The sequence below is a fragment of the Mobula hypostoma genome, chromosome 1 (assembly GCF_963921235.1).
Source record: "Mobula hypostoma chromosome 1, sMobHyp1.1, whole genome shotgun sequence".
Taxonomy (NCBI): Eukaryota; Metazoa; Chordata; class Chondrichthyes; order Myliobatiformes; family Myliobatidae; genus Mobula; species Mobula hypostoma.
The window spans coordinates 139925698-139950474 of record NC_086097.1 but is presented as its reverse complement, the minus strand read 5'-3'; the positions used below and the strand labels follow the sequence as shown (position 1 = coordinate 139950474).

Sequence of the window (24777 nt, the reverse complement as noted above, 5' to 3'; positions counted from 1 at the left end):
TTTTAAACAGAGAATGGTTGATGCATGGAACACATTGCTAGGGGTGATGGAGGTAGATACACTAGGGACATTTAAGAGACTCTTAGATAGGCACATGGATGAAAGAAAAATGGAGGACTATGTGGGACAGAAGGATTAGATTGAGCTTAGAGTAGATTAAAAGGTCAATACAACATCATAGGCTAAAGGGCCTGTACTGTACTATTCATGTTAAGTTCAGCCTCCATTTTAAATCTCACAGTTACCAGGTTTTATAGAGAACAGCAGCATTGTTCCACTGGTAGATTGGTATATATTGTTCACAAAATCAGTGTATGGGATTGAATGAGGGATTTACAAAATTACAACTACAACCTACCACTTACAGACATTGGGTTTATGAATTATAACCTTAAAATAACACATTTCAAATATTTCTAATCCACTAACATTTAGAGGATGTGCTGATGGTGCTGATTCTTCCTGTAATAGATGGTTTCTAAGGTTGTCACCAAGATAAGCACCCACAAGCTATGCAGTGCTTCAAATGGCATGTGTTTCGAACAGCCTCTGACAACCAAGTCCAACTCTTGGCCTTCAGGTGTGGCTTAGCTACTAGGCCCAGTGGAACTGTTTCAACTGTTTCTATCTAAGAGATGGGACAAAGGCAGACCACTGGCACCTCAAAACCAGTTGCTTCGGGCAAGTGGGGCTCATCAGCCTTGGATGGCAGGCCGCCTAGGAGAAGGAAAACTCTAATATTAAACCTCCACTGCCTTGTGGCCATACCCACCCATGGGAAAGGCTTCAGGAGTAAACCCCAAGGAAGAAATCTGGAGCAGTTTGATGTTGTTTACAGCTTCACTCTGTCAACCTCTGCGATAGCACTGGTGCCAAGCTGTATCGGTGCTTGCCCTTCCCTTGGACTACATCAGTGATGTGGAGAGGGAGAACCCGCTGCATGGGCAACAGCCAATTCTTCAAATCTTCCCACCCAGGCTTGCACCCTGTAGAGGACACAGTCCACCAGAGGCATAAACCCATAATACCCTGGGATCGACGGCTGCCTACTAACCTAGATGTCATCATACCTAGTAAACAAAATTTGGATGCACAGAGCCATTATAATCATACACTGTGTATTTCTCAAAACCTAACCAGAGTTTCACAGGTTAAAATGTAGATTGTAGCCTCAGATTTAATGGAAAGCTTTATCCCCTGACATGCTGATTTTTAAAATCGCTCATATAACAACAGCATATTCTATACCAATGAGGAACTTCAATCTCATCGTTGAACAGCGTTTAAAAGGTGAATACTCTTCTCACGTCACAGTTTAATTAAAATCTGCACCATCTGTATAGTCAACAAGATACTATTTTAAATGCTTTGATATGAACAATATTCATTTGCTATGTATACAATAACCTTCAGAAAGTGCCAGTTAAGACTTCTTTTGAAAATTAGCTGTGAACTTTCAGACTGACACACTGGAACTTGGAGAGTCACTGCTGCCCCAGTGGGCAAGGTAGGAAAAAGACTGAGGGGAATGGAGGAGTGTGGGAACAGGGTGATGAAGAAACGTTCAGCAAAACCTTCAAGGCTTCACTGATGCCTGCATTGCAACAGGAGTTTAGTTGCTTGCGTGTTACTGATCCCCATGTTCAATTTCATACATTGTTTATCCAACAGTAAAGCAGCTCTTGTCTTGAACCATGATTCCCTAGCTCACAGGGTATAAAAGATCAAATACAGCAAATCTGAAGCTAAACACTGAAATGTTAGTATCATAAATAAATACAAATTCAAAAGAAACAACTTCCACACTTACCTCACCATGATTGAAAAAAAAGCAAGCTACAGTGATTATTCCACCAAACCTGCTCCCACTGGAAAAGAAAAAAATATTGTTTACAATCTAATTTCTCAGAACATTTTGCAATATTCAGTAAAGTTTCACAGTTTGATACCCATTAACTATCTTAATACAGAGCCATTTTCTCTTCAACAAATGCAACCTGTCAGCATTGCTTGTGCTCACTTCTTCCTGGACTTTTGTTCCTACCACTACTGTCTCAGCAGCAATCCACATCCAATGAGAAGTGAGAACAAAGAATATTCTTCTTTGGTTAAGTTGGAAAGTGATGAATGTTGGCTAGGACACTGGGAGAATAGTGCCTGGGAATGTCCACCTTGAGTACAGTGACATTGAGTGACTGGCAGCAGCAAATTGCTAAACCACACAGTTGCAGGGCTGGGCTCAAAATACAATAAAATAGGTGTATCAGGCTGTAGTTTATAAAGGGCAGTAATTGGAACATTGATAAATTAAGACAGAGAAATAGTCCCCCAAACACAATTAAGTATTCAAATATAAAACCTATACATAAAAATTACGTAGTTCAGTGTAAAACACTTAGAGAGGAAATATATTCAGAGTTGAAAACTTACTTTATGTTGATCATCCTTTATATACCGCCAATATAAAAATATAAATTAGTTGAACCGCTAGCTTCATTTAAGATTGAGAGTTGGCAGGAATAGGAGCCATTGGAAACTTTCCATGAGCTACCATAGTCACAGGCTTAGTCTGCTTTCATTACGTCTGAGGAGCCAGACAGGGGGCTGTAGATGGTTGCCTCTCTGACTTGATTCCTGTGATTACTACTGTGCCACAGGGGTCCATTGCTGTTTGTCATCTATATTAACGATCTGGAAACTGGATCATCAAATTTACGGATGACACCAAGACTGGGGCTGTAGTGGTAAGTGAGGAAGACTATCAAAGCTTGCAGTGTGATCTGGACTGGCTGGAAGAGTGGGTTGAGAAATGGTAGATGGAATTTAATGCAGACAAGTGTGAGGGTAGGTCTAACAGTGAAAAGTAGGGTACTGAGGAGTGTGGTAGAACAGAGAAATCTGGGAATACAGATCCATAATTTCTTGAAAGTGGCATCATAGGTAGATAGGGTCATAAAGAAAGCTTTTGGCACATTGGCCCTTCATAAATCAATGTACTGAGTACAGGAGTTGGGATATAATGTTGAAATTGTATATGACATTGGTGAGGCCTTATTTGGAGTATCGTATGGAATTTTGGTCACCGACCTATAGGAAAAATATAAATAAGATTGAAAAAGTGCAGAGAAAATCTACATTGCCAGGATTTGAAGACCTGTGTTGTAGAGAATGATTAAATAGGTTTGGACTTTATTCCATAGAACATAAAAGACTGAGGGGATATTTGACAGTTATATAAAATCATGAAGGATATACAGTGGTGCTAGAAAGTTAGTGAACCCTTTAGAATTTTCTCTATTTCTGCATAAATATAACCTAAAATGTGATCAGATCTTCACACAAGTCTTAAAACTAGATAAAGTGACCCAATTAGCAAACAGGGATGGATGGGCAGAACACAGGTAAATATGGAAATATGTAATGACTAGATTTGTGGTTGTTCAATATAATAGGATCTCAAACATACAGAAATTAAGGCAGGGACACAAGCTATTCAGTCATTGCTGTCCATATTAGTTTATCCTTTGTGTTAGTAATTTTCTGATTTATGTGTCCACCCAGTCCCCATACTCATTTAATTCCCCATTTGCCCCCTTCCCATCCCCACTTCAACGTACAACTCATCAAAATTTCACAACCTTGGGTCCCCTAATGTATCCCAACAACTCATCTGTAAACATAGAACCATCTGTTTTCCTCACTATACTTCATTAGGAACATGAGATTTAGTATGTCACCTAAGACTCCAGCAAATTGCTACAGATATAACATGGACAGCATTCTGACCAGTTGCATCATTACTGGTATGGAGGCACAATGCACAGGATTGGAAAAAGCTGCAAATGGATGTAAACTCAGCCAGCTCCATCATGGGCAATAGCCCACCTAGCATCGAGGACATCCTCAGAAGGTGATGCCTCAAAAAGGTGGCATCCATCATTAAGGAACCCCATCATCCAGTACATGTCCTCTCCTCATTGCTATCATCAAGGTGGTGGTACAGGAGCCTGAAGACACACTCAACTTTTTAGGAAGAGCTTCTTCCTCTCTGCCGTCAGACTTATCAATGGTCTATTAACCAATGAACACTACCTCACTATTCTGCTCTCTTTGTACACCATTTTTATATAGGCTTATTGTCACTTACAGTAATTTTTTTTAATGTACTACTGATGCAAATAAATTTTACAGCATGTCAGTGATAATAAAACTCATTCTGAATCTCAACAGAAATGGACAAACTGAGGGTACAATACATATGTGGGTAAAAATTATTAAATGCCACATAGAGAAGAGAACACAGGTTCCTTAAAGAGGCAGGGGCAGGGAGGTAACTGGGGGAAAAAAATCACCTTTCCATGAACTGGAAGCACACATGAAAATAGCCACATCATCAGTAGATGCCTGAAGACTGAGTTTGCTCAACAGGAGCGCCCTCCAGTGGAATGCATTAGCTCCCAACCAGCCCATTAAAATTTTGAAGAAAGGTCTCAGGCCAAAACGAATTACAAACAAGAGAAAAAAATCTGCAGATTGTTTATTTGTTTCCATAGATGCTGTCTGACTTGCTGAATTCCTCCAGAATTTTATGTGTTGCAATCAAACAATTCATTCTTCAACTCTCTACACATTAAATCATTAGGCAACTTAAAGAATAAAACTGCTTTAATTACAATACAAATAGAAGGAAAGCAAGCAAGTTTATTTGTGTTGCACTTTTCAAACACAAGGCAGTTCAAAGTGCTTTACATAGAAGATATAAAAATCAAACATTAAATTTTAGACAATATATGAGAATAAAGTCCCACAAAAAATGATATGATAAATAGAAGTTACAGTGTAGGAGATTCTAATTAAAAGCTACAGCAAAAAGAAAAGTTTTACGCATCAATTTAAAAGAGATTAAATTTGGGGCAGGCTTCAGATCCTCTGGAAGGTTATTCCAGATATGTGGAGAATAGTAACTAAAAGCTGTTTCACCATGTTTAGTTTTAACCCTGAGGACAGTAAGTAGACCCACCCTAGATGACCTAGAGAGCTTGGGAAGGTTCATACCGCAGCACGAGATTGGAGATGTATTTTGGCCCCAGACCATTAGGTGCTTTATAAACCAGTAGTAATATTTTAAACTCAATCCTCTGATGGACAGGAAGCCAGTGTAGCAATCTGAGAACTGGAGTGACATGTTCTATTTTCTTGGTCTTAGTGAAGACTCTAGCAGAAGCGTTCAATGAGCTGAAGCTGTCTGTGGAATTTTTTTTTATATATAGAGACGTGAAAACACCATTACTGCACCCAAGCCTACCAAAAATAAATGCATGGACAAGTTTTTCGAGATCTTGCTGAGGTATAAGCCCTTTAACTCGCTATATTTTTAAGATGGTAGTAGGCTGCCTTTGTAATTGTCTTAAAGAGACAGTTAAAATTTAAGTTGAAGTCCATCACAACACCAAGGTTTCTGGCTTGGTTTGGGGTCTGTACTGACAGGGATTCGAAGTGAGCACTGACTTTTAATTGTTCTTTTTTGGCACCAAAAACAATTATTTCAGCTTCTCTTCGTTTCACTGGAGGAAATTTTGGCTCATCCAATCAGTGATTTGTTCAGTACAGTTTCTTTAGTGACTGTATGGGGCCATAGTCACTTGATGACACTGTTATACAAATCTGAGTGCCATCTGCATAATTAGTGTCATAAGCAACAAGATTTTCTTTGCTTACTATGATTTGAGCTAGAGGGAGCATATACATGTTAAACAGAAGAGGCCCTAATATGGACCCTTGAGACACTCCACGTCATTTTTGTTTGGTCAGATATGCAGCTTCCAGTCGATACAAAATAGTCCCTGTTCTGAAAGTACAATTTAAACTACTTAAGTACTGTACCGGAAAGTCCCACCCAGTTGTCCAGTCTGTCCAGTAATATGCCATGGTCAACTGCGTCAAAAGTAGCACTAAGATCCAGTAAAACGAAAACTGAAATTTTATCATCATGGTTTAAGCAGATGTCATTTAAAACCTTGACCAGAATATTCTCAGTGCTATGGTGATGCCAAAATACAGACTAGAAAACATTCATACAGTTGCTTAGTGCCAAAAAGCTATTAAGTTGCTGATAAGCAACCTTTTCAATGATTTTACTTAAACGTGGTACGTTTGATATAGGCCTGTAGTTATTAATTACTGAGGCATCTAGGTTGTTCTTTTTCAAAAGAGGCTTAATAACTGCAGTTTACAATGCTTTTGGGAAGCAAGCTGATAGAAGATTATTTGCAGAACGTCTGGCACCATGCAATTAAAAACATTTTTTTAAAATAAAGGTTGTAGGTAAAATGTCGAGGGAACAGGAGGAGGATTTCAGGTGTAACACAATTTCTTCCACAGGTTTTTGGTCAATATGTTTGAATTGTGTCATCTTAACTAAATCAGTTCTAAGTGAGTGAAAGGATGACACTGACTTCTGACCTGATGCAGAGCCACTGACCGGAAAGACTGTCTCTGCAACAAGACACAGGTGCAGCCTGTTCAAGGCTCTTTCTTTCGAGGCAAATATATGCTGCCCTTATTCCATACATAAATAACTGAAGCAGTCAACACCAATATCCTGACATTTAAGATAGCTGTAAGAGATTCCATAGCAAATTTAAACAGAAAAAGTTCTTCCTATCTTCAGGCCGAAAAGAAAATCACCCACCAATATCATCAAAAATGAAGTTCAATTGCTTACCATGTGAGTTTCTGCAAATTAACTACTGGACTTCACATATTAATTACTACAGTTCAGAAGTACCTCTGGTTAAAAGTGCTTTGGGCATTTTTTCTTTACAGCTAGCAGCTGAGAAATCTAATGGCAGAGTTCTGTTTAATAGGGCGACTGAGGCAAGCGAATAAACAATATATGAAAGAATATTGAACAGAACTGACGTGTACATACCCTGAAGATAGCAAGTCTGGTACACAGAAGTAGATTGGCTTCATGCATGGTACATCATGTCTAACCAATCTTACAGAGTTTTTCGAGGAAGTTACCAGGAAAGTGGATGAATACAAGCCAGTGGATGTTGTGTATATCAGGGGTCCCCAACCTTTTTTGCACTACAGACTGGTTTATTATTGACAATATTCTTGCAGACCGGCCGACTGCGGTGGTGGGGGGGTGGGGGGGGGTAGGATTGCTAACGGACAAGAGTAGCAGTCAAATACGTTGTGTTTACCCCGAGAAAGACTACAATGACCATGAAGCCTTGCGCGGGCACCAGTGCGCATGCGTGTACCTGCCGATTTTTTTCCCCATTTTTGGTGATTCTGTTCGGGGGGGGGGGTTAATCACGACCGGAATATAGGTGATAAGTGGCTAATACACTCAATTTCATCTCTAAAAGGGTGTATCTAACGAATTTAATATTAAACACACAGCGCATATTTTCCTCACATGAATATAGTGATAAGTCAATTATCAGGGGAGGACAGGGGAGCTTGAAGTAAGTGTTGAACGAACTTCCGGAAGAAGTGGTAGAGGCAGATTCGATATTATCATTTAAAGAAAAATTGGATAGGTATATGGACAGGAAAGAAATGGAGGGTTATGGGCTGAGTGCAGGTCGGTGGGACTAGGTGAGAGTAGCGTTCGGCATGGACTAGAAGGGCCGAGATCACCTGTTTCCGTGCTGTAATTGTTATATGGTTATATAGGTCACTTATAAGTCAACAGCATCATAACATTTTAAGTAACGTTTGGATATTAAACACACAGTGCATATTTTCCCTGTATGAACATATAAAATCATTGCAACACACCAATATCGCTGAATCAGTGGGAGCCCTGGGCTTGTTTCCCTGCAACAAGACAGTCCCACTGAGGGGTGATGGGAGACAGAGATACTCGAAGGGGGTTCCTTATGTCCAGTCTATTCTGCAATTTTGTTTCTGTTGCATTCATTGCAGAGATATGATGTTGGAAATGGAAGCAACGTTTTCAGTGCTTTCGTGGCTATCTCAGGATATTTAGCCTTGACTTTGATCCAGAATGCCGGCAGAGATGTTATGTCAAACATACTTTTCAACCCACCGTCATTTGCAAGCTCGAGGAGTTGATCTCCTTCCCGCGCTGACATGGATGACGCGTGGGTAATGACCTCACATGCGTAATGAGCTCACGTGCATTCAAGTTCCAACAGTGGGTGTGACAGGGAATGAGGAAAGGTGCAGCTGACTCCTATCGCCAAATCATATCATTTCCTCACGGCCCGGTAGCACATGCTTTGCGGCCCGGTGGTTGGGGACCGCTGGTCTATAAGGTAAGGCATTTGACAAAGTCTCGCATGGTGGTGGGTCAAGAAGGTTCAGTCACTTGCATTCAGGATGAGGTAGTAAATTGGATTAGACATTGGCTTTGTGGGAGAACCCACAGGGTGGTAGTAGAGGGTTGCCTCTCTCACTGGAGGCCTGTGACTGGTGATGTGCCGCAGGGATCGGTGCTGGGTCCTTTGTTATTTGTCATCAATGATCTGGATGATAATGTGGTTAACTGGATCAGCAAATTTGCAGATGACACCAGCTTTGGGATGTAGTGGACAGTGAGGAAGGCTTTCACAGCTTGCAGGGGGATCTGCATCAACTGGAAAAATGGGCTGAAAAATGGCAGATGGAATTTAATGCAGACAAGCGCGAGATTTTGCACTTTGGTAGGAACCGACCCGTTCCTTAAAGTTGTCATAGGCAGGGGTAGTAGTGAGGGTAAGCTCCCACTACCTATTAAATGCTCCCAGTGGCGTTCGCCTCAAATAGCCCCTGACAACCAAGGCCTTCAGGTTTCTATTGACAGGAGAAGGGGCAAAGGCAGGTTACTGGTGCCTTAAAACCAGTCACTTTGGGCAGATAGGGCTCGTCAGTTGTGGTTGGCAGCTCATCTAGGAGAAGGAAAACTCTGATCTCAAACCTCTGCTACCTTGCAGCTATACCTACTCATGGGGAAAGGTTTGGGAGTAAACCCAGAGGGAAAAATCTGAAGCTGGAGTCCCCAAGGCTGTCCTACGTTGAGTTCAACGTTGACTGGCAATTCCTGCAACGACGCTGGTGCCACATTGTATTGGTCTTTGCCGTTCCTTTGGGTTCATCAGATGCGTGGAGATGGGGTGCTTGCTATATAGGCAACAGCTTTCTCTCCATATCATAAAGCAGCACACACAAAATGCTGGGGGGACTCAGCAGGCCAGGCAGCGTCTATGGAAAAGAGCACAGTCGGCATTTCAGGGATGGACTAGATGGGCCAAAGGGCTTGTTTCTGTGCTGTACTTCTCTATGACTCGAGATAAATTAAGATGTGGGATATTCGCTACTACTGGGTTTTGGGGTATTGTTGGAACTGTGTAAGCCATTAATCACATCACAACTAGAGTAGCAAACGCAATTCTGGTTACACCACCACAGGAAGGATGTATTAAATAAGAGAACGATACAAGCACTGTAAAGAGCGACAAGGACAGACTGGACATGGGTGGGGTTGTTTTCTTTATAGCAAGGGTAAGAGCTGGAATATTTGACTGAGATGTATAACAAGCAGCCCAAACAGGGTGAGTGGGGAAGATTCATTTCCCTCAGCAGCAAAGCTAACTGGGGTTGTGGGATTAACGTAAGTGTATGACTGATGGTTGGAACAGACTTGGTGAGCTGAAGGGCTTGTTTCTCTATGAGAAAAGATGGGGTGGGGCTTGGGAGCATTTGCTTACTAGAAGATAAGGATGTGGTTCAATCACTGGCTGAAGACATAGAGGTAGTGAAACCCCATCACATTTAGGCACCTGGAACTACAGCCTGTAAGGCATCAGCATTATAGCTGTGAAATTAGAATGCGTAAATAACACACACACATTCTTTCCAGACCTGATGAAGGTTCTTGGCCTGAAACATCGACTGTTTATTTATCAAGGAGAGGGCCACACCAGACATATCAAAAAAGCCTAAATCCAATCCATTGCAAACTGCCAAATCATGGGAGATGAGGGTCAATGTGAGGAGGAAGCTGCAGTTCCCGGAAATGGTGCAAACCACAATGCAACCAAACATTGTACTGTGGTCTGCTGAAGACAGGAAAATCATCCTGGTGGAGCTCACAGTACCATGGGAGGAAGGATGCGAGGAGGCTCATGACAGGAAGGCCCCGAAGTTCCAGTCCTTAGTCCAGAAGTGCAGGGACAAAGGATGGCAGGCGTGGCTATTCCCTGTGGAGACTGGCTATAGAGGGTTCCTGGCAAGGTCAGCATGGAGGTTGCTGTCTGTGCTGGGCCTTGATTAAAAGAGCAAGAACCAAGCAGCTCATAAGAACATAAGAAACAGGAGCAGGAGTAGGCCACCTGGCCCGTCAAGCCTGATCCGCCATTCAATAAGATCTGGCCATGGATTCATCTCCACCTTACCTGTCCTTTCCCCATAACCCTCAATTCCCCTACTATGTAAAAATCTATCCAACTTTGTCTTAAGTATATTTACGGAGGTAGCCTCTATTGCTTCACTGGGCAGAGAATTCTACAGATTCACCACTCTCTGGGAAAAGCAGTTCTTCCTCTTCTCCATCTTAAAGCTACTCCCCAGAATATTGAAGCTATGTCCCCTAGTTCTAGTCTCACCTACCAGTGGAAACACCTTTCCTGCCTCTATCTTGTCTACCTCTTTCATAATTTTATATGTTTCTATAAGATCTCCTCTCATTCTTCTGAATTCCACCAAGCACAGTCCCATGCGACTCAATCTCTCCTCATAGTCTAACCCCTTCATCTCTGTAATCAAACTGGTGAACCTCCTCTGCACCAAAGGTAATATATCCTTCTTCGAATAAGGAGCACCTGATTACGTCTACTCTGGCCAAAGGATACAGTTATCTCACCAGGTAACTGAAGAGAGTACCCCAGTGTACGATGCAAGCTCTGACAGATGCTGCCTGACCCGAGTTTCTCCAATTGGCCAAATGGCCTTCTTCTCTGTTGTAACTTTCTACAATTCTGGAATTCACATTTTATATAATACCAAGTTTTCACAGGGCTTTCCAAATGCACACTTCTTTTATGCATGTCTAAACATACAGGGTGATTAGCAGGGTGACCACATTATTGGATCACCAGTCTAGATCTCATCAAGGTCAGCATTTATACGAGTTACGATGAATCTGAATCAGCATCAGACAATATCCAGGGAAATGATTAGAGTCAGTAGTTGGGAAGTATATTCAGTATGTGGCTAGAATTTTAAATAATAGCTTAGTGTAAGGAAATTTCTGCACAGCCAGCACTGAATCTCGAATACCCAGGAGATGCTCCTAAAGGTGGCAAGTTGTCAAACAGCACAAGGAAGCTGACAGTTTGAGGATGAAGTTGCCAAGGCACAGCAGAAAGATGAGAAAAAGGAGGGTCTCACCTGCCCACCCAGTGTAAGATTCCAGGAAGTATTTTGAAGAGAATGTGAATTATTCTATAGTCAATTTTGATCCCTCAATCAAATTACAAAACTAAAGACACTGCTTGCTTCTTAACATATTTCTGCATAGGTTTGGTTGCTATCTTTCCTCTGGAACAGGGATCTCACTTCATCAATTGAAAAGTGCTTTGTGTCATCTTAAGCCTAAGAAAAGCACTAAAGAAATGCAAGACCAATAAACCGTCTACTGGAGAGATCAGTAATCAGGAGGAACAAGTTCATATAACATGGTAGGGATGCATCAATTTAAATTCCCAATATCTGCAGAATAGCATAACTACCAAAGTTATAAAATCATCTAACTCACAAATGGGCAAAGAAGGACACTTGTTGTCCCTTCACCAATCTACAGTTTGTAGCATAAATACCGTATATTCCAGAGTATAAGCCAACCCCCCATTTTCAAGCTTAAAAAAGTGACTTTTTCATGTTACCTTTGTATAAGCCAACCCCTTTTGTATAGGGTTTTGATTTAACCAGAAAAGATCGCAAGATCTCACATGCCAGTACTCAGCTTTGCCGTACCAGAACCTGGAAATTTTGTGGACCAGTACCTGCTAAGAAAACAGGCCTACACATTGTAGGGGGTTATAAGCGAATTCTTAATAAATGAATCAGGGAGGGAAATTTTAGATTAGGTCTCCAATGGTAAAGAATCCTCTGAAATGTAACCCCCGTGAAACCATTTAGCGCCCATTGTAATCTCGTTAAGACATAACCTGGGGTGGTAGGATCCATACGTGTACTCAGTATTGAGTTTGCGACCACCACGTACAAAAGATTAAAACGAATGTGATATGATGCTGGCTTCAAGCTGAAGGTTGTTGATTTTGCTAAAGGAATGAATAATTCTGCAGCTGCTAAGAAGTTTAGTGTAAACGAGAAACAAGTGAGAGAGTAGAGAAAGGCAGAGGACACGCTGAGGGAAAAAGGCCAAAGGCAAAATGTGCAAACCGCGGGAAAATATGCCAGTGGCCAGAACTGGAAGAAAAAGTTTTAGAGTAGATGAATCACCAGCGATCGTCTGGGTACATTGTTACCAAAGAAATGATTTGAGTTCAAGCGTTGAAATGGGATGAAAAACACCGTAAGGTCAGCGAAAATTTCAAAGCTATGCGAAGTTTGGTGCACCCGATTTATGAATAGACATGATCTTGTATTGAGACAAAAAACAAAGATTGCTCAGAAAATTCCCGTGGGGTGTTGTCGTTTACGTCCAAAAATGCTGCTGGATGGACGAAGCGGGTTGCTTGAAGTGGGTTAAAGAGGTGTGGCATCAACGTCCAGAAGATTTCGGGAAGGAAAAGAAGCTACTTGTCTGGGACACGTTCAAAGTGCACTTGTCAGGTGAGACAAAAGCAGCATTGAAAGCTGAAAATACGGACACTGCAGTCATCTCCGGTGGTTTGATGTCCATGCTCCAGCCACTAGATGTGAGTTTAAACAAACCATTCAAAGAATTCATGCGTCAACAGTGGAACAAATTTGACTCAAAAACAGCCAATAAATACGACCTGTCTTCTGTGTATTCGTTTTTCCAAAGTTGGCACCCTCTGTATAAGCTGACCCCCTAATTTTAGGACAAAATTTAGGGCCAAATTCTCAGTTTATACACCGGAATTTATGGTACACCTCCAGGCAGGATCTGTTTGATTCAAAATTACTCTAAGATGGCCCAGTTAGCTATTCAGTTCTGAAAGCACAATAACGAAGTTCATTCTGATGATGGATCATTGACCTAAAAGTTAACTCAATATCACTCCACAGATGTCGCCTGACCTGGTGAGTGCTTCCAAACTTTTCTAGTTTCATTTCAGAAATACAGAGTCTACCCTTCTTTTGATTTACATTCCAACAGATAAACACCATCTTCTCACAGTCACTGCGGACCAGCAGTGAATGCTAGTCCTGTCAGTAACATCCAGAAACCAAATGAGAATAAAATAACATTTAATATAGTGCTCAACGTATTTTGCACCATTTGTTATAGATTTAACAGACTGATTCTACCTGATACTTCCTCCTCCCTGACAGCATTGAGGAGTGATTGGGAATGGAGAAGGTCAGAAGGAAGAGACAACTAACTGACAACCAAACACTAATAATTTTGTCATAGCTATTCCCATCAAACAATTACATTTGCTCATTATATTTGTGAGTTCACAAATTGACAGAAGTTCCCGTGCTACTGCTTCTCTGCCTGGTAAAATACCAGGAATTTCATTTAACTACTTAAGAAGAACTACTTCAGAGGATTAAAAATCTGTGACATACAAACAACAGTTCCAATCTGAAAACTGATTAGCGCTTCAGGAAGTGAGATTGCAAGATCCGGGAGCAAAGATACTGAAAGAGAGTGAATTCTTAACAGGAAATTAAATCTAAGAGGATTTTCCACTCCTTGTGTCAGATTACCAAAACCAGCTCTAAAAGTAAAACAATCCAAAAACAAAAGGTCAATGAAAATGCAATTCTGAGGACCAAAAATGAAATATGGATATGTTTTGACCTACATACAATGTAGGAAAAATCCAGATTTACTTCTGGTTAGTGAGTGAAAGTGTGAAAGCTTTTAAATAAAGCCATTTGAAGGTTCCTTGCAGTTGCTGAAAAATGACAAAGCTCTAGATTTTAAACATTGAACCATTAGAAACCATTTCTGCTAAACTTGAGGTATTAGAAATTGCCAGATGGATTAACATTTTAAAAGAGAAATGCCTGCAGTGCAGGAACTCCAAGGAGTGGTTATTGTCATGATAATTAGATATGCAAACTGATTCAGACTGTGAATATCTTAAGCCTGATTTTTATACTTCTGCGTCAAACGTACGCTATAGGTACCGCGTATCCTATGCCGTAGGGTGACGTGCACCTCCCCAAAAAAGTAACTCATACGTCGCAGCGACACAGACCGCAACAACTGTGATTGGTCAGCTTGGTAGCATCGCATTGCCTCCTACAATGCTTTTCTCCACCACATCTGTACACTGATGTGAAATAAATGGTTGGAGACGATGAACCAAATCGTCAAATCTACCTGCTGACATCCAAAAATATTTGAAATGCATTTCCTCGTCCATGTCTCTCACGAAGAAACTCAACACAGTGGCACAGAAACCCCACCGCCAACTAGCATTTTGGCAGTGAATTGCAGAGCGCCGCATGCTCGCTACGGCGTAGGGCTGTGCAGAAGTATAAATCAGGCCTACGGCATACCCCGTACGCACAAGTATAAATCAGGCTTAACAGAACAGCCATTTGGAGATGCTAATACATCACAGGCAGTTTACTTCTCCCTTCATTTCCACATCCTACCCAAGCTGTTTGCTTTTTGGTGCCTTGAATTATTCAAAATAGAGAGATAAGATTTACACAATTCTTGTTTTCATTCTAAACCAAGGAAACAGCAAAAATGTGAGAGGCGAAAAGAACATGGTTGGCTGGGAAACTACACTAAAAGGTTATGCAACACACAGGTAATGGCTGGCATCTAAAGAAACACTATACAGTTTATAAAAAGAAACATGTAGTCTATCTTTGGCCGACATGAGAAATTAAAGACTATATTCAATAAAGAAGATTATAAATTTGCCAGATATAGCAGGAAGTATGGGGACTGGGAGCACTTTAGAATGTGGCAAAGACTAAAGAAATTGATAAAATAATGGAAGATATCAGTTAGCAAACATTAGGAAATATAAAACCAGAATATGAAAAATATATACAATAGGAGCTTCACTACATATGTAAAAAAGAAAAAGGAACACAAGGACAAATGACAGGACTTTACATTAACACTTGGGAGATTTATCCCCATATTCCTAACAATTCCGTCACCTACCACATTACCAACTAACTTACTAGCAAATACTTCATTGTTTTCACAGGGAGAACATGCAAAATTCACAGAGATAGCACCAGAAGTCAGGATCGAACCTGAATCACCAAAACTATGAAACAGCAGCTCCACCAGCTATGCCACTGTGCTACCTACACACCTCCCCCCACACCCCACTAACCACCTCGCCTCAACAAAGACAGGAACAAAAGGAACTGCAGTTGAGATGCAGTAGAGAAGGAGTAAAGTCTGTGAGGGTAGGTAAGGGCCTATAAGAAATACACTTTCTGACAAGTAATATGTTTGATTATTTCTATGTTAAAAACTGACAGGAGACACAAAAAGGGATTCAAAGAGCCATCTGTTAGGAACAGCACAGATGTCAACCTTTCAGCCTGAGTCCATGTTTGGTGATGAAAGAGACCAGTTAAGTTCAACTTCCCAGGTAAGATTTTCCTCTCTGGAATAACCCTGAAGGAACATATAATAACTTTAACCCAATAAAATGTTCCAAGGTATTCCTCTAGAATATTAGCATACTAAGTTTGGCACCAATACAGATCTGAAGATAGTAAGTCAAAGAAGCAGATTTTTATAAAGATGATTTGGACATCTGGAATTCACCAAAAAAAATGGGAAAATACTGAAGTACTGGCCACGATCCGACAAAGCTTCACACAAACGGCAATTAATTGTGCTCAGTCTTCATCTTCAGATTCTCAGACTAGGATCTCACTGCATCAACACTTCCAAGGAAATGTGAGATTTTTCAATCTAATGCAGCCTCCTAAAATATACTTTACAGTTATTAACATATTAATTGCTGCCTAAATACACAATTGTACACATCAACAAGAATTTCCTTAATTTAAAAAAATCACAGTTGATCTCCAAAGCAAATTTTAGGTCATTTCTTCCATGACATTCCCACAGTTACTGGTTCATTGCTAAATGACTGAATCCTCTAGTTGGGTAGAGCAAGTCACTGGCCCAGAACAACATGTAGCAGATTCGTCTATTAATGGTACTGGAATATATGCTTACCTCAAGTATGTTCCATAGATGAAAAACAGTGACATCATGAGCCCATTTAAAATAAAAACAAATGTGACATAAAAGTAGGCAGGGTCGCCCATTCCTGTTGAACAAAATAAAATCATATTTTAAGCTTATTAACACATAGATATTCCGAAGCAGGTTCTGAAGTACACGTAACGATTTACCTTCACAGCTCTCCACAGGAGTGAAACCCTGACCTCTGTCTACACGCCAACATATTTTGGTTGGAATGCCAAGAAAATCTGCACAGGCAATGTAAGTGCGATACCAGCTAGCCAGCACCACCTACCAAAACAAAAGAGTCAGGTTTACCCTTTACACAGGGCTCAGTTCTATGCAAAGTATTTCTCTTTAGATAGATTTCACTAAGTGATAGCTGGAAGTAATAGCTTAAACAGGCTCAAGAACATTACCACTTCCAATCCCAGTAACAGGGTTCATCACCCAAGCATTGAATATATTCCTGATAGCACCTGACTAAAGTCACCCAAAAGTTGGCAAACGAGAGAGGAAATCACTATTGTCAACAATATCCAACTTTTTTGAAAAAAGCAATTATAATGATGCATGTTAATAGCAATAGCAATTGTAAGGCAGAAGGCTGTGGGTTTGCGACCCATCCAAGACTTAAACACTGAAGTGCAAGGCACCACAGTAGTGAAGCAGTACCATATCAATGCAAAATAAGGACTTACGTGCCTTTCTGTCAGTGCAAGGAAATATTATGGAGCTGGAGGCATTAATTCAAGTGTAGTGACATCTATGAGTTTATCAGCCAATATTTCTTCCCTAATTATTGCTTGCAACATTTCACCCCATGGCAAAAATTCATTTGTGGCACTGCCTTCTAAATAAACTGTTGCTGCCTGCCTTACAGCAGCCAATGCAAGTCACAAAATAATCAAATCTGCATTAAGCAACAGAGACACAGAATATGTTAAGATTCCATTCGGAAAAAGTCGATCAGCAAGCAGGAATCTGCATGAATCAAGTTCCCAGGAAGAATGGGAGAAACAGTAAACTAGAGTTAAGGTTGATGAGGAAAGAGTAAGGATGGTGCATGTGCAGGATCATGGACAAGACTACATTAGGGAATGCTATTTTAAATAATGTGGAATTTGTGCAATAGCAGGGCAGGATGGGAGAACATTAAAGAACTTTCCTAAATGCCAGCTAGTATTCTGCCTGTTTTAATCTTTATACTGATGAATAAACAGAACTTGATGCATTGTCATTCAGAACCAGATGTCATGAAAATAATAAATTCTTTCAAGAGATTACCAACCTCTGGATAAAGATTGAACCGCTTCAAGGTGTTGATAACCAAAGGATATTCAGTCAAACAATCGTTCATTATGGAAGTTAAACCTTCAAAATATGAAGGTGCCTCTATAATGGTCTTAAAGAACGAATAATACAATCCCTAAAATGAGAAAATATTTTAAAGCATTATGTCAATATAACTAAGATAAACTCCAACATGTCCAAAACAGACTTTGAAAAACAAACCAGAAATGTCAAGGGAACAATGAACTCTAGCTCACTGTACAAACATATTGTGGAAAGAATACTTCATGTAACTCTAGCTTGCTACAGTTTATTCCTATTACAGAACCGTATTAAAAACCACTCATTCTGCATTGTAACCAATATTTCAATTGATTTTATATCCAGATTTTTAAAATATCAGATTAACTATTCTCAAAGATTATTCCAACCTCCCTCCATATACACACAATATAAATTGTTTTAATTTCTAAATGAACAATGATGATTTGTAGGCAAGGTTAATAAATTTACTTTTGACTCATCCCTCCAAACTACCGTTACATCTGTTCATCCTTAAACAGTTCCAAATTCACTGAGCCAATGTGCTGACTTCCTCAGTTACTGTTTTTTAACACTAACTGCAATGACATCAAAAAGAGAGAAAGACCAAGATGAACAGCACAATTAATCAGTCACTGGTCAAGTGTCTCAGTTCAATTCCTCATTCTGTCATCTTACTTAATTTCCATGTTAGCCTTGGGGAGGATCTGTGGGATGTGAGTAGAATTATAACCTTAAAGGAAACCGGCTGAATTTTGTTTAGACTGGAAAGGATTGAGAAAGACATTGGGTGAACACGAGAAATCCCAATAAACAGAGCAGAGATCAGTCATAATGAGCCCACAATGGGCCACGTAGTGTATTAACAGGATCTGATCCCATAAAGGTACTCAGTTCTGACCCATCAAATGTAAAACACAGTTGAAGGAAAGGCTCAGGCTAGCTCCACATAGTGCTGTGGAACTGCATCAAACCTGAAAGAAAACATGTCTTTCTGAGGACAAATAAGGTCACAATTTTCTATAGTTTTTCTGTTTGCAACCAAAAATGATGATTCTTCTTCCTCATTTCATGCTCAAATACAAGGTTTCCACTGCTCTAATGAAGTGCTAACTGCAGAACTAGTCCTCATTATTTTCTCTAATTTGGTTTCCTCCACGGCATCTGTATCAAAATGTCAGATCACTCCAATCATCCAATCTCTTCCAATGACCAACCTTCATTGTAAATGCAAAATTAAATTGGTAAAATCTGAGGTATTTACAATTCAATTTTGTCTGTAGTATGAAATGCCATGTGGATTGTGTTTGCCTTACAACTTGGTTTGACAAAGCAGCTCATTTTGAGAAACCAGATGCACTTTATCAAAAAGAAGGTTGCTGACCAGAATTCAACTAATGCAGAAAACAAGCTGCTGGTAAACTACCAATTAATTTCCATACTGTTGTCTTTGAGTACACTGGGACTCTGAGTCTAATCACTAATAAGCTAAATCAAATACTTACCATTTCAGTACGAAAGGCCATTTCACGTTCCAATGTTGAAAGATGAGAGAAATGTTGATTATTTTCAAAGAGGCTGGCTATGTGGTACCTGAAATAAATTAGAACAATGTTTAAACATTACTTTTGACAATTGAAAAAAGGTCCATAAAATAGCTGTTTATTCAGTAGGCATACACAATTCTGTCACCAAATGACCAGTGAATATAAACAGCTGGATACCAGCTTTCAAACAATTTAGAAATTCCTTCAATCTATTTGTCCCTCACTAGATAGAAAACAATTACACGGAGCTCAAGCAAGAATATTAACAGCAGAAGAACCACAGATCTGATATACATATGAGACCCTAAAGGATGGGGGTGGGGGGTGTGGGAAAAATGTCTTACAAGACCTTTAAATTACATAAAACTTTTCAAAACTAAGAACACAATGTAGCCAGTGGCTCAGCTGAAGAACACTTAATTTCTTCAGAACAACAGTGTATTCAGAGCCCTTCTCTGTACCATATCGTGAAGTATGCAAAGATATTCCTCCTGTCCTTAATCCCAATTTAAGAGATCTCATCATAGAGAATTCCTCTAGCTCTCTAGTGTAGTTTAATACAACTTCTGCTTCACATGAGACTTCAAAAAATGCAGTCATATTTTGGAAGCTGAACCAAGCTTTAAAAATTATGAAGGTCCAAAGGCAATGCTTTATAGCTGGTAAGGAGATTCTTCTCAGTGTTTTGAGCCTGATTTGAAGAATCGACAATATTAAAACTAAATGATCTGGACGTTATCATAATACTGATTTTGTTGGACCTTGGTGCCCAAATTAGCTTCTGTATTCCCTACATGAGTGACTATACATCAAACATACCTCACTGATTGCAAAGCTTTGCTAAAGATGAGATTGTGAAATCCCACGGAAATACCAGCCACAAATGTTTCTCTCACGCATGCACAATTGTCCAGCACAAGTCATGTTTGACAGATCTGTAATGACTCTTCTAAAATATTTCTCACATTTTGAATGACTCGGAAATTATTTTGAATTAAGATGCTAAGAGGTTATCCGCCTGTCTAAATAGGTTTGTAGTCACCTGGCTTATCTATACCACAAAGTTTCTTTCAACAATGCTGGCAACCCATTTCTGTCTCCGGATTACTGACACAGAAGCCCAGCTCAAAGACACTGCCAACTCTTTCAATGAAGTGTCAGAGACGATGGACCTCATATAACATCCTCAAAACAATGGTCCTCTATGAAGCTGCCCCCACTGTACAATGCAACCTCCATAAAAAGGTACACCATTAGATCCTGGCAAACATGGTCCACTACTCATCTCAAGAGCCAGCCCTCAGGAAAGGCAAAGATAAGGAAGTCCAATGTATCAGCCCTATCTTTGGCTGTCTGAAGAAAAGAGTGAAGAGGAGATTCCACCAACACAAGCTCCACAAAACCTTCCAAATCTAATGAACAAGCAAGTGAATCAGTGAATCTCTCCCAGGCCGACATCCCCAGCAGCTAGGCTCTAATTACATACAGATGACACTGAGGAGCAGGTCAAGTCCTGTATGTGCCTGACTCCAGACATCCAACAGACACCTTATTCTGAGTTCTGTCAGAAGATTACCAGTCAGGGAGTGAAAAGAATTCAAGGATATTTTCAAGGCCACTTTGAAAAAAGTTTAATAACACTACCAACTCATGTGAAAACTGTAACAAGACCATTAAAAGTTGAGAAGCAGTGCTCAGGATGGCACCAAGGACTGATATTATTTGTCTGGAGCCAACAGAGCCTAGTATAAATGGCAGGGACTTCACCACACAAACTACCCATTGCCTGTGGCAGTGATTGCGGGACCCACGTTGGTCTCATCAGTTGCCTCCGAACTTGCAGGATTAGAGTAGAATGATGCAAATCACCCTCAATCCTGCGCAAAGAAGAAAATATTAAACAATGACCAACAGAGCCCTGTCCTTGGCACTGAGCACACTACAATGCAAGCAATCTGGAGAGGACTAACTAGCTTTCAGTTTCTTAGTCTCAGCACCTCTGCGGAGTTGAGGGCAACTTGGTTCCGCCCCTGTGCTGTGGCTTATAACATGGCTAATAAGCCTCATGTGAAACTAGGTCACTTGTTGCAGGGGAATCAGGAAGTGCCAGAGAGAAATGGTGATTGGGAGGAGGCATACTCCTTCCGCCATTCACACCAGGCTATGTGTGTCCCAGTCACTGGGCTCAACATCAACCAAAATGCATTGTCTCCATTTTCAGAATCACAGGCAAGAGATCCCAAGGTGTCTGGGAATATTACACTTTGCCAAAGTAGTTTTGGGAACATTCTGAATCTTTTCCTTCAGTTACCTGATAATACAACACTAAATAGAATTGTGTTTTGAAAGTCCTCTGTCAATACCTTCCTACATTAAACTTCATTTGCGGTTTTTTTTTGCCTTCTACATCCTACAGCAGAATCCAAACAAGTTCATTATTGCACATACTTCCACTGCCTCTATGTCATCAGCAAACTTGGATACCTTACACACCACTCCCTCTTCCATACTAAATAAGTAGGGGCCTGAGAATGACCTATTTATTCTGACTTTTCGCTTTCTATGCAATAACCAATCATCAAACCACACTAATACACTTCCTTCAGTGTTATAACTCATCTTGTGCAACAGCCTTTTCGATGGCACAATATGGAATGCATTCGGAAATTCCAAATACACTATCACTGGTTCCCTTCTATCAAATCTGCTTGTCATATCCTCAAAAGAACGCAGGTAAATTATCAAATACAAGTTTCATTAATAAACTTACATTGACTTGGTTTGGCTTTATTCAGTTAAGCTTCTTTGATTATAGACTCCAAGATCAAGCCAACAATAAAAGTTAACTCAACTTCTATACTTTGTGTCTCCCTCTCCAGTCCTCCTGCTGTTCTTGTTTAGAAAGTATTTTGATCTCTTTCAATGCAAAGCTCCTTCCACCATCTCAAACATTCATCTGACCTCTTTGGTATTATTTGTTAGCTCTCTTATCTGACCAAACTTTGTACAAAATAAATACTAAAATATCCCTCAGTATCCTGCTGGAATCAATCACACTCAAACTATATGACCGAACATATTTCAGCAAAATGCAGAGGAAATAAATGCTCCTACTTTAAAAAAAAACCTGCATCTCCTTAAAAAAACACAGCCACTAATTCATTTGATAACAAACTGCAGCAAATTATTGAGAAAGATGGGAAAATCTTAAGATTTGTTCAGCTCTCTAGTTCAAGTTTCCCCAGTTTCTCCCAGAAAAATAAATTTGATGTTGAATCCAAAGATCTTTTTCGCCTGATAGGTTATCCAAGTAATAAAACCATCCTTTTATCATATTCTGCATCCTCTTATCTCCAATTCACTTGCCTGTATACACTCAGTGGCCACACTATTAGGTACACCTGCTTGTTAATGCAAATATCTAATCAGCCAACGAGGCAGCAACTCATTACATAAAAAAAAGTAAACATGTCCATGCGGTTCAGACCAAACATCAGAATGGAGAGGAAATGTGATATAAGTGATTCTGATCATGGAATGATTGTTGGTGCCAGACAGGGTGGTTTGAGTATCTCACAAACTTATGATATCTTGGGACTTTAACAATACTCTCCAGAGTTTACAGAGAAAGGTGCGAAAAGCAAAAAAAAAACATCCAGTGAGTGGCAGTTAATAAGAGTGGTCAAAGGAGAATGGCCAAACTGGTTCAAACAGACGGAAGGAGACAGTAACTCAAATAACTACCTGTTACAAGAGTGGTGTGCAGAAGATCATCTCTGAATGCACCACACGAAAAACCTTGAAGTGGATGAAACACAGCAACAGAAGACCACACTGAGTTCCACTGCTGTACCTAAAAAAATGACCACTGAGTGTCTACGCAATCGTACCAAACTACCCAGGCACTGTTTGTGGCAGAATTTGACACTTACCCAGCTTATTAAAGGAGACTGAACATTGGTATATAATGATGAAAAAACATTTGATTTTCTTTCACAAGGATAGCTATACAGTCAGTTTGACATTAATGCATTTTGGCGAAACTAAAATTTCACTGGATTCTGCACTCAAACAGCAGCTTTGATAACCTTAAGCAAATCAGAATATACTCACCAATGCAAAATTCCCACAATGGTAGCTATGAGAGAGGGAGGCAAATGATCAATAAGGATATGAACTTGTTTTCTTAGTTATCCGAAATTTTACCACCAGCTTTGTTTCCCAATAAAAGCTGATTGTACAGACCAGAATGAAAATGAGTGATAAATCTCCTTTGTTACCTATCTGCCCCCCCGCCACCCCCCCCCCCGCTGTCTCTCCTGCCACCACTCTCTGCAACTGCATTTACCCCCTCCCCCCCACCACCACCACCACCACCACCACCACCACCACCACCACCACCACGCTCCTTCCCCTCCTACCCTGCTCGGCTCACTCCGTTACATTTCTACTCCACCTCAAATAACTGCATTCCCTCCAACTAACACAGCTTCTTTTGCCTCTTTTCCTCCCACCCACCTAGTCCTCCTCACTATCTCACTAACTTCCCTTTCCTCCTCCTCTTTCCCAGCCTGAAGCTTCTTCTTCAGTCCCTCTCGACCCCCACCACCTCCCTCCGTACTTTCTTCATCTCCCCTTTCAAACTCCTCCCTTCCCCTTTTCTCTATCCCACCCCTCCTTTCTCAGACAATCTTCCATTCCCTCCCACACCCGGATCCCCATCCCCTCCTATTTCACCTGCATCAACCCACCACTCTCTACACTACAATCCCTTCCACCCCGTTCATCCTCCCCTGCTCAGGCTGCCTCTCGCCCCCACCCCTCACCGAGTAGGATGGTGGTCCCTAGGCTGCTGATCGCTCCATCATGGAGGCCGAGCTGCTCCCCAATGCCGGACACCCATTTGCCGGAGAATCCCAAGCCGCCAGCCTTGGCCTCGGGGGCAGCGCAGTCCTTCCGCCTGTCCCGGCGCGGGCTAGTGCCCTTCTGCGAGACCCTGGTTTTGGCGGGCGGACAGCGCTGCCGCTCCTCAGCCAGGCCCCGGCTGCTCCTGCCGCCGCTGCGGATCTTCATCGCCATCCCAGCGTTGCCTGCAGGCCAGGCCGAGGCCTGCGCCGGAGCCTCGGGCGAGCGTAGCGGCGGCACCAGCCCTGCACTCCTCTCCTTGAGTTCGAAACCGCCACAGTCACCAAGGCAACATCGCTAGGAGAGGAGGGCACAATGCAGACAAGAGGTGACACCGGCGGTCACAGCAAGTACTCCAGGCTCCCAGCACGCACGCCCAACGTTCAGAGCGTGCAGCGCAGTCCAGCTACAAACCCCTGGCAACTCAGACTCTGCCAAAGCCAGCCCTGGACAACATACACAAGCAACCAAAACCCAGAAATTCACCCCATCCCCCTGTAACAAACCCCCTAGCAACCAACTCACCTCAAGCAACACCCGTAGTAACCAAATCCTAGCAACTGACCTCTAACAGCCCACCCTAAGCAATACAGTCCTTGTAAATCACCCTGAGTAACTGAATCTAGTCAAGTC

At 41.1% G+C, this 24777-nt stretch overlaps 1 protein-coding gene across 2 annotated transcripts in view; it reads right to left on the bottom strand.

Annotated features, from left to right (window-relative positions):
• dpy19l1l (dpy-19-like 1, like (H. sapiens)) overlaps positions 1-24481 on the bottom strand; it is a 127561-nt gene extending 103080 nt beyond the window's left edge. The window contains exons 1-7 of one of the 2 annotated variants that reach the window (XM_063056854.1): positions 24066-24481; positions 23353-23377; positions 19198-19285; positions 17649-17786; positions 16528-16648; positions 16349-16442; positions 1811-1868 (exon numbers count right to left, since the gene is read on the bottom strand). In XM_063056854.1, coding sequence (XP_062912924.1) covers positions 1811-1868; positions 16349-16442; positions 16528-16648; positions 17649-17786; positions 19198-19285; positions 23353-23377; positions 24066-24318 — 777 coding nt within the window. In that variant the 5' untranslated portion in view covers positions 24319-24481. The remainder of the gene's footprint in view (positions 1-1810; positions 1869-16348; positions 16443-16527; positions 16649-17648; positions 17787-19197; positions 19286-23352; positions 23378-24065) is intronic. The other variant, XM_063056865.1, reaches the window with a different exon arrangement.
• Between the last annotated feature and the right edge of the window lie 296 nt (positions 24482-24777).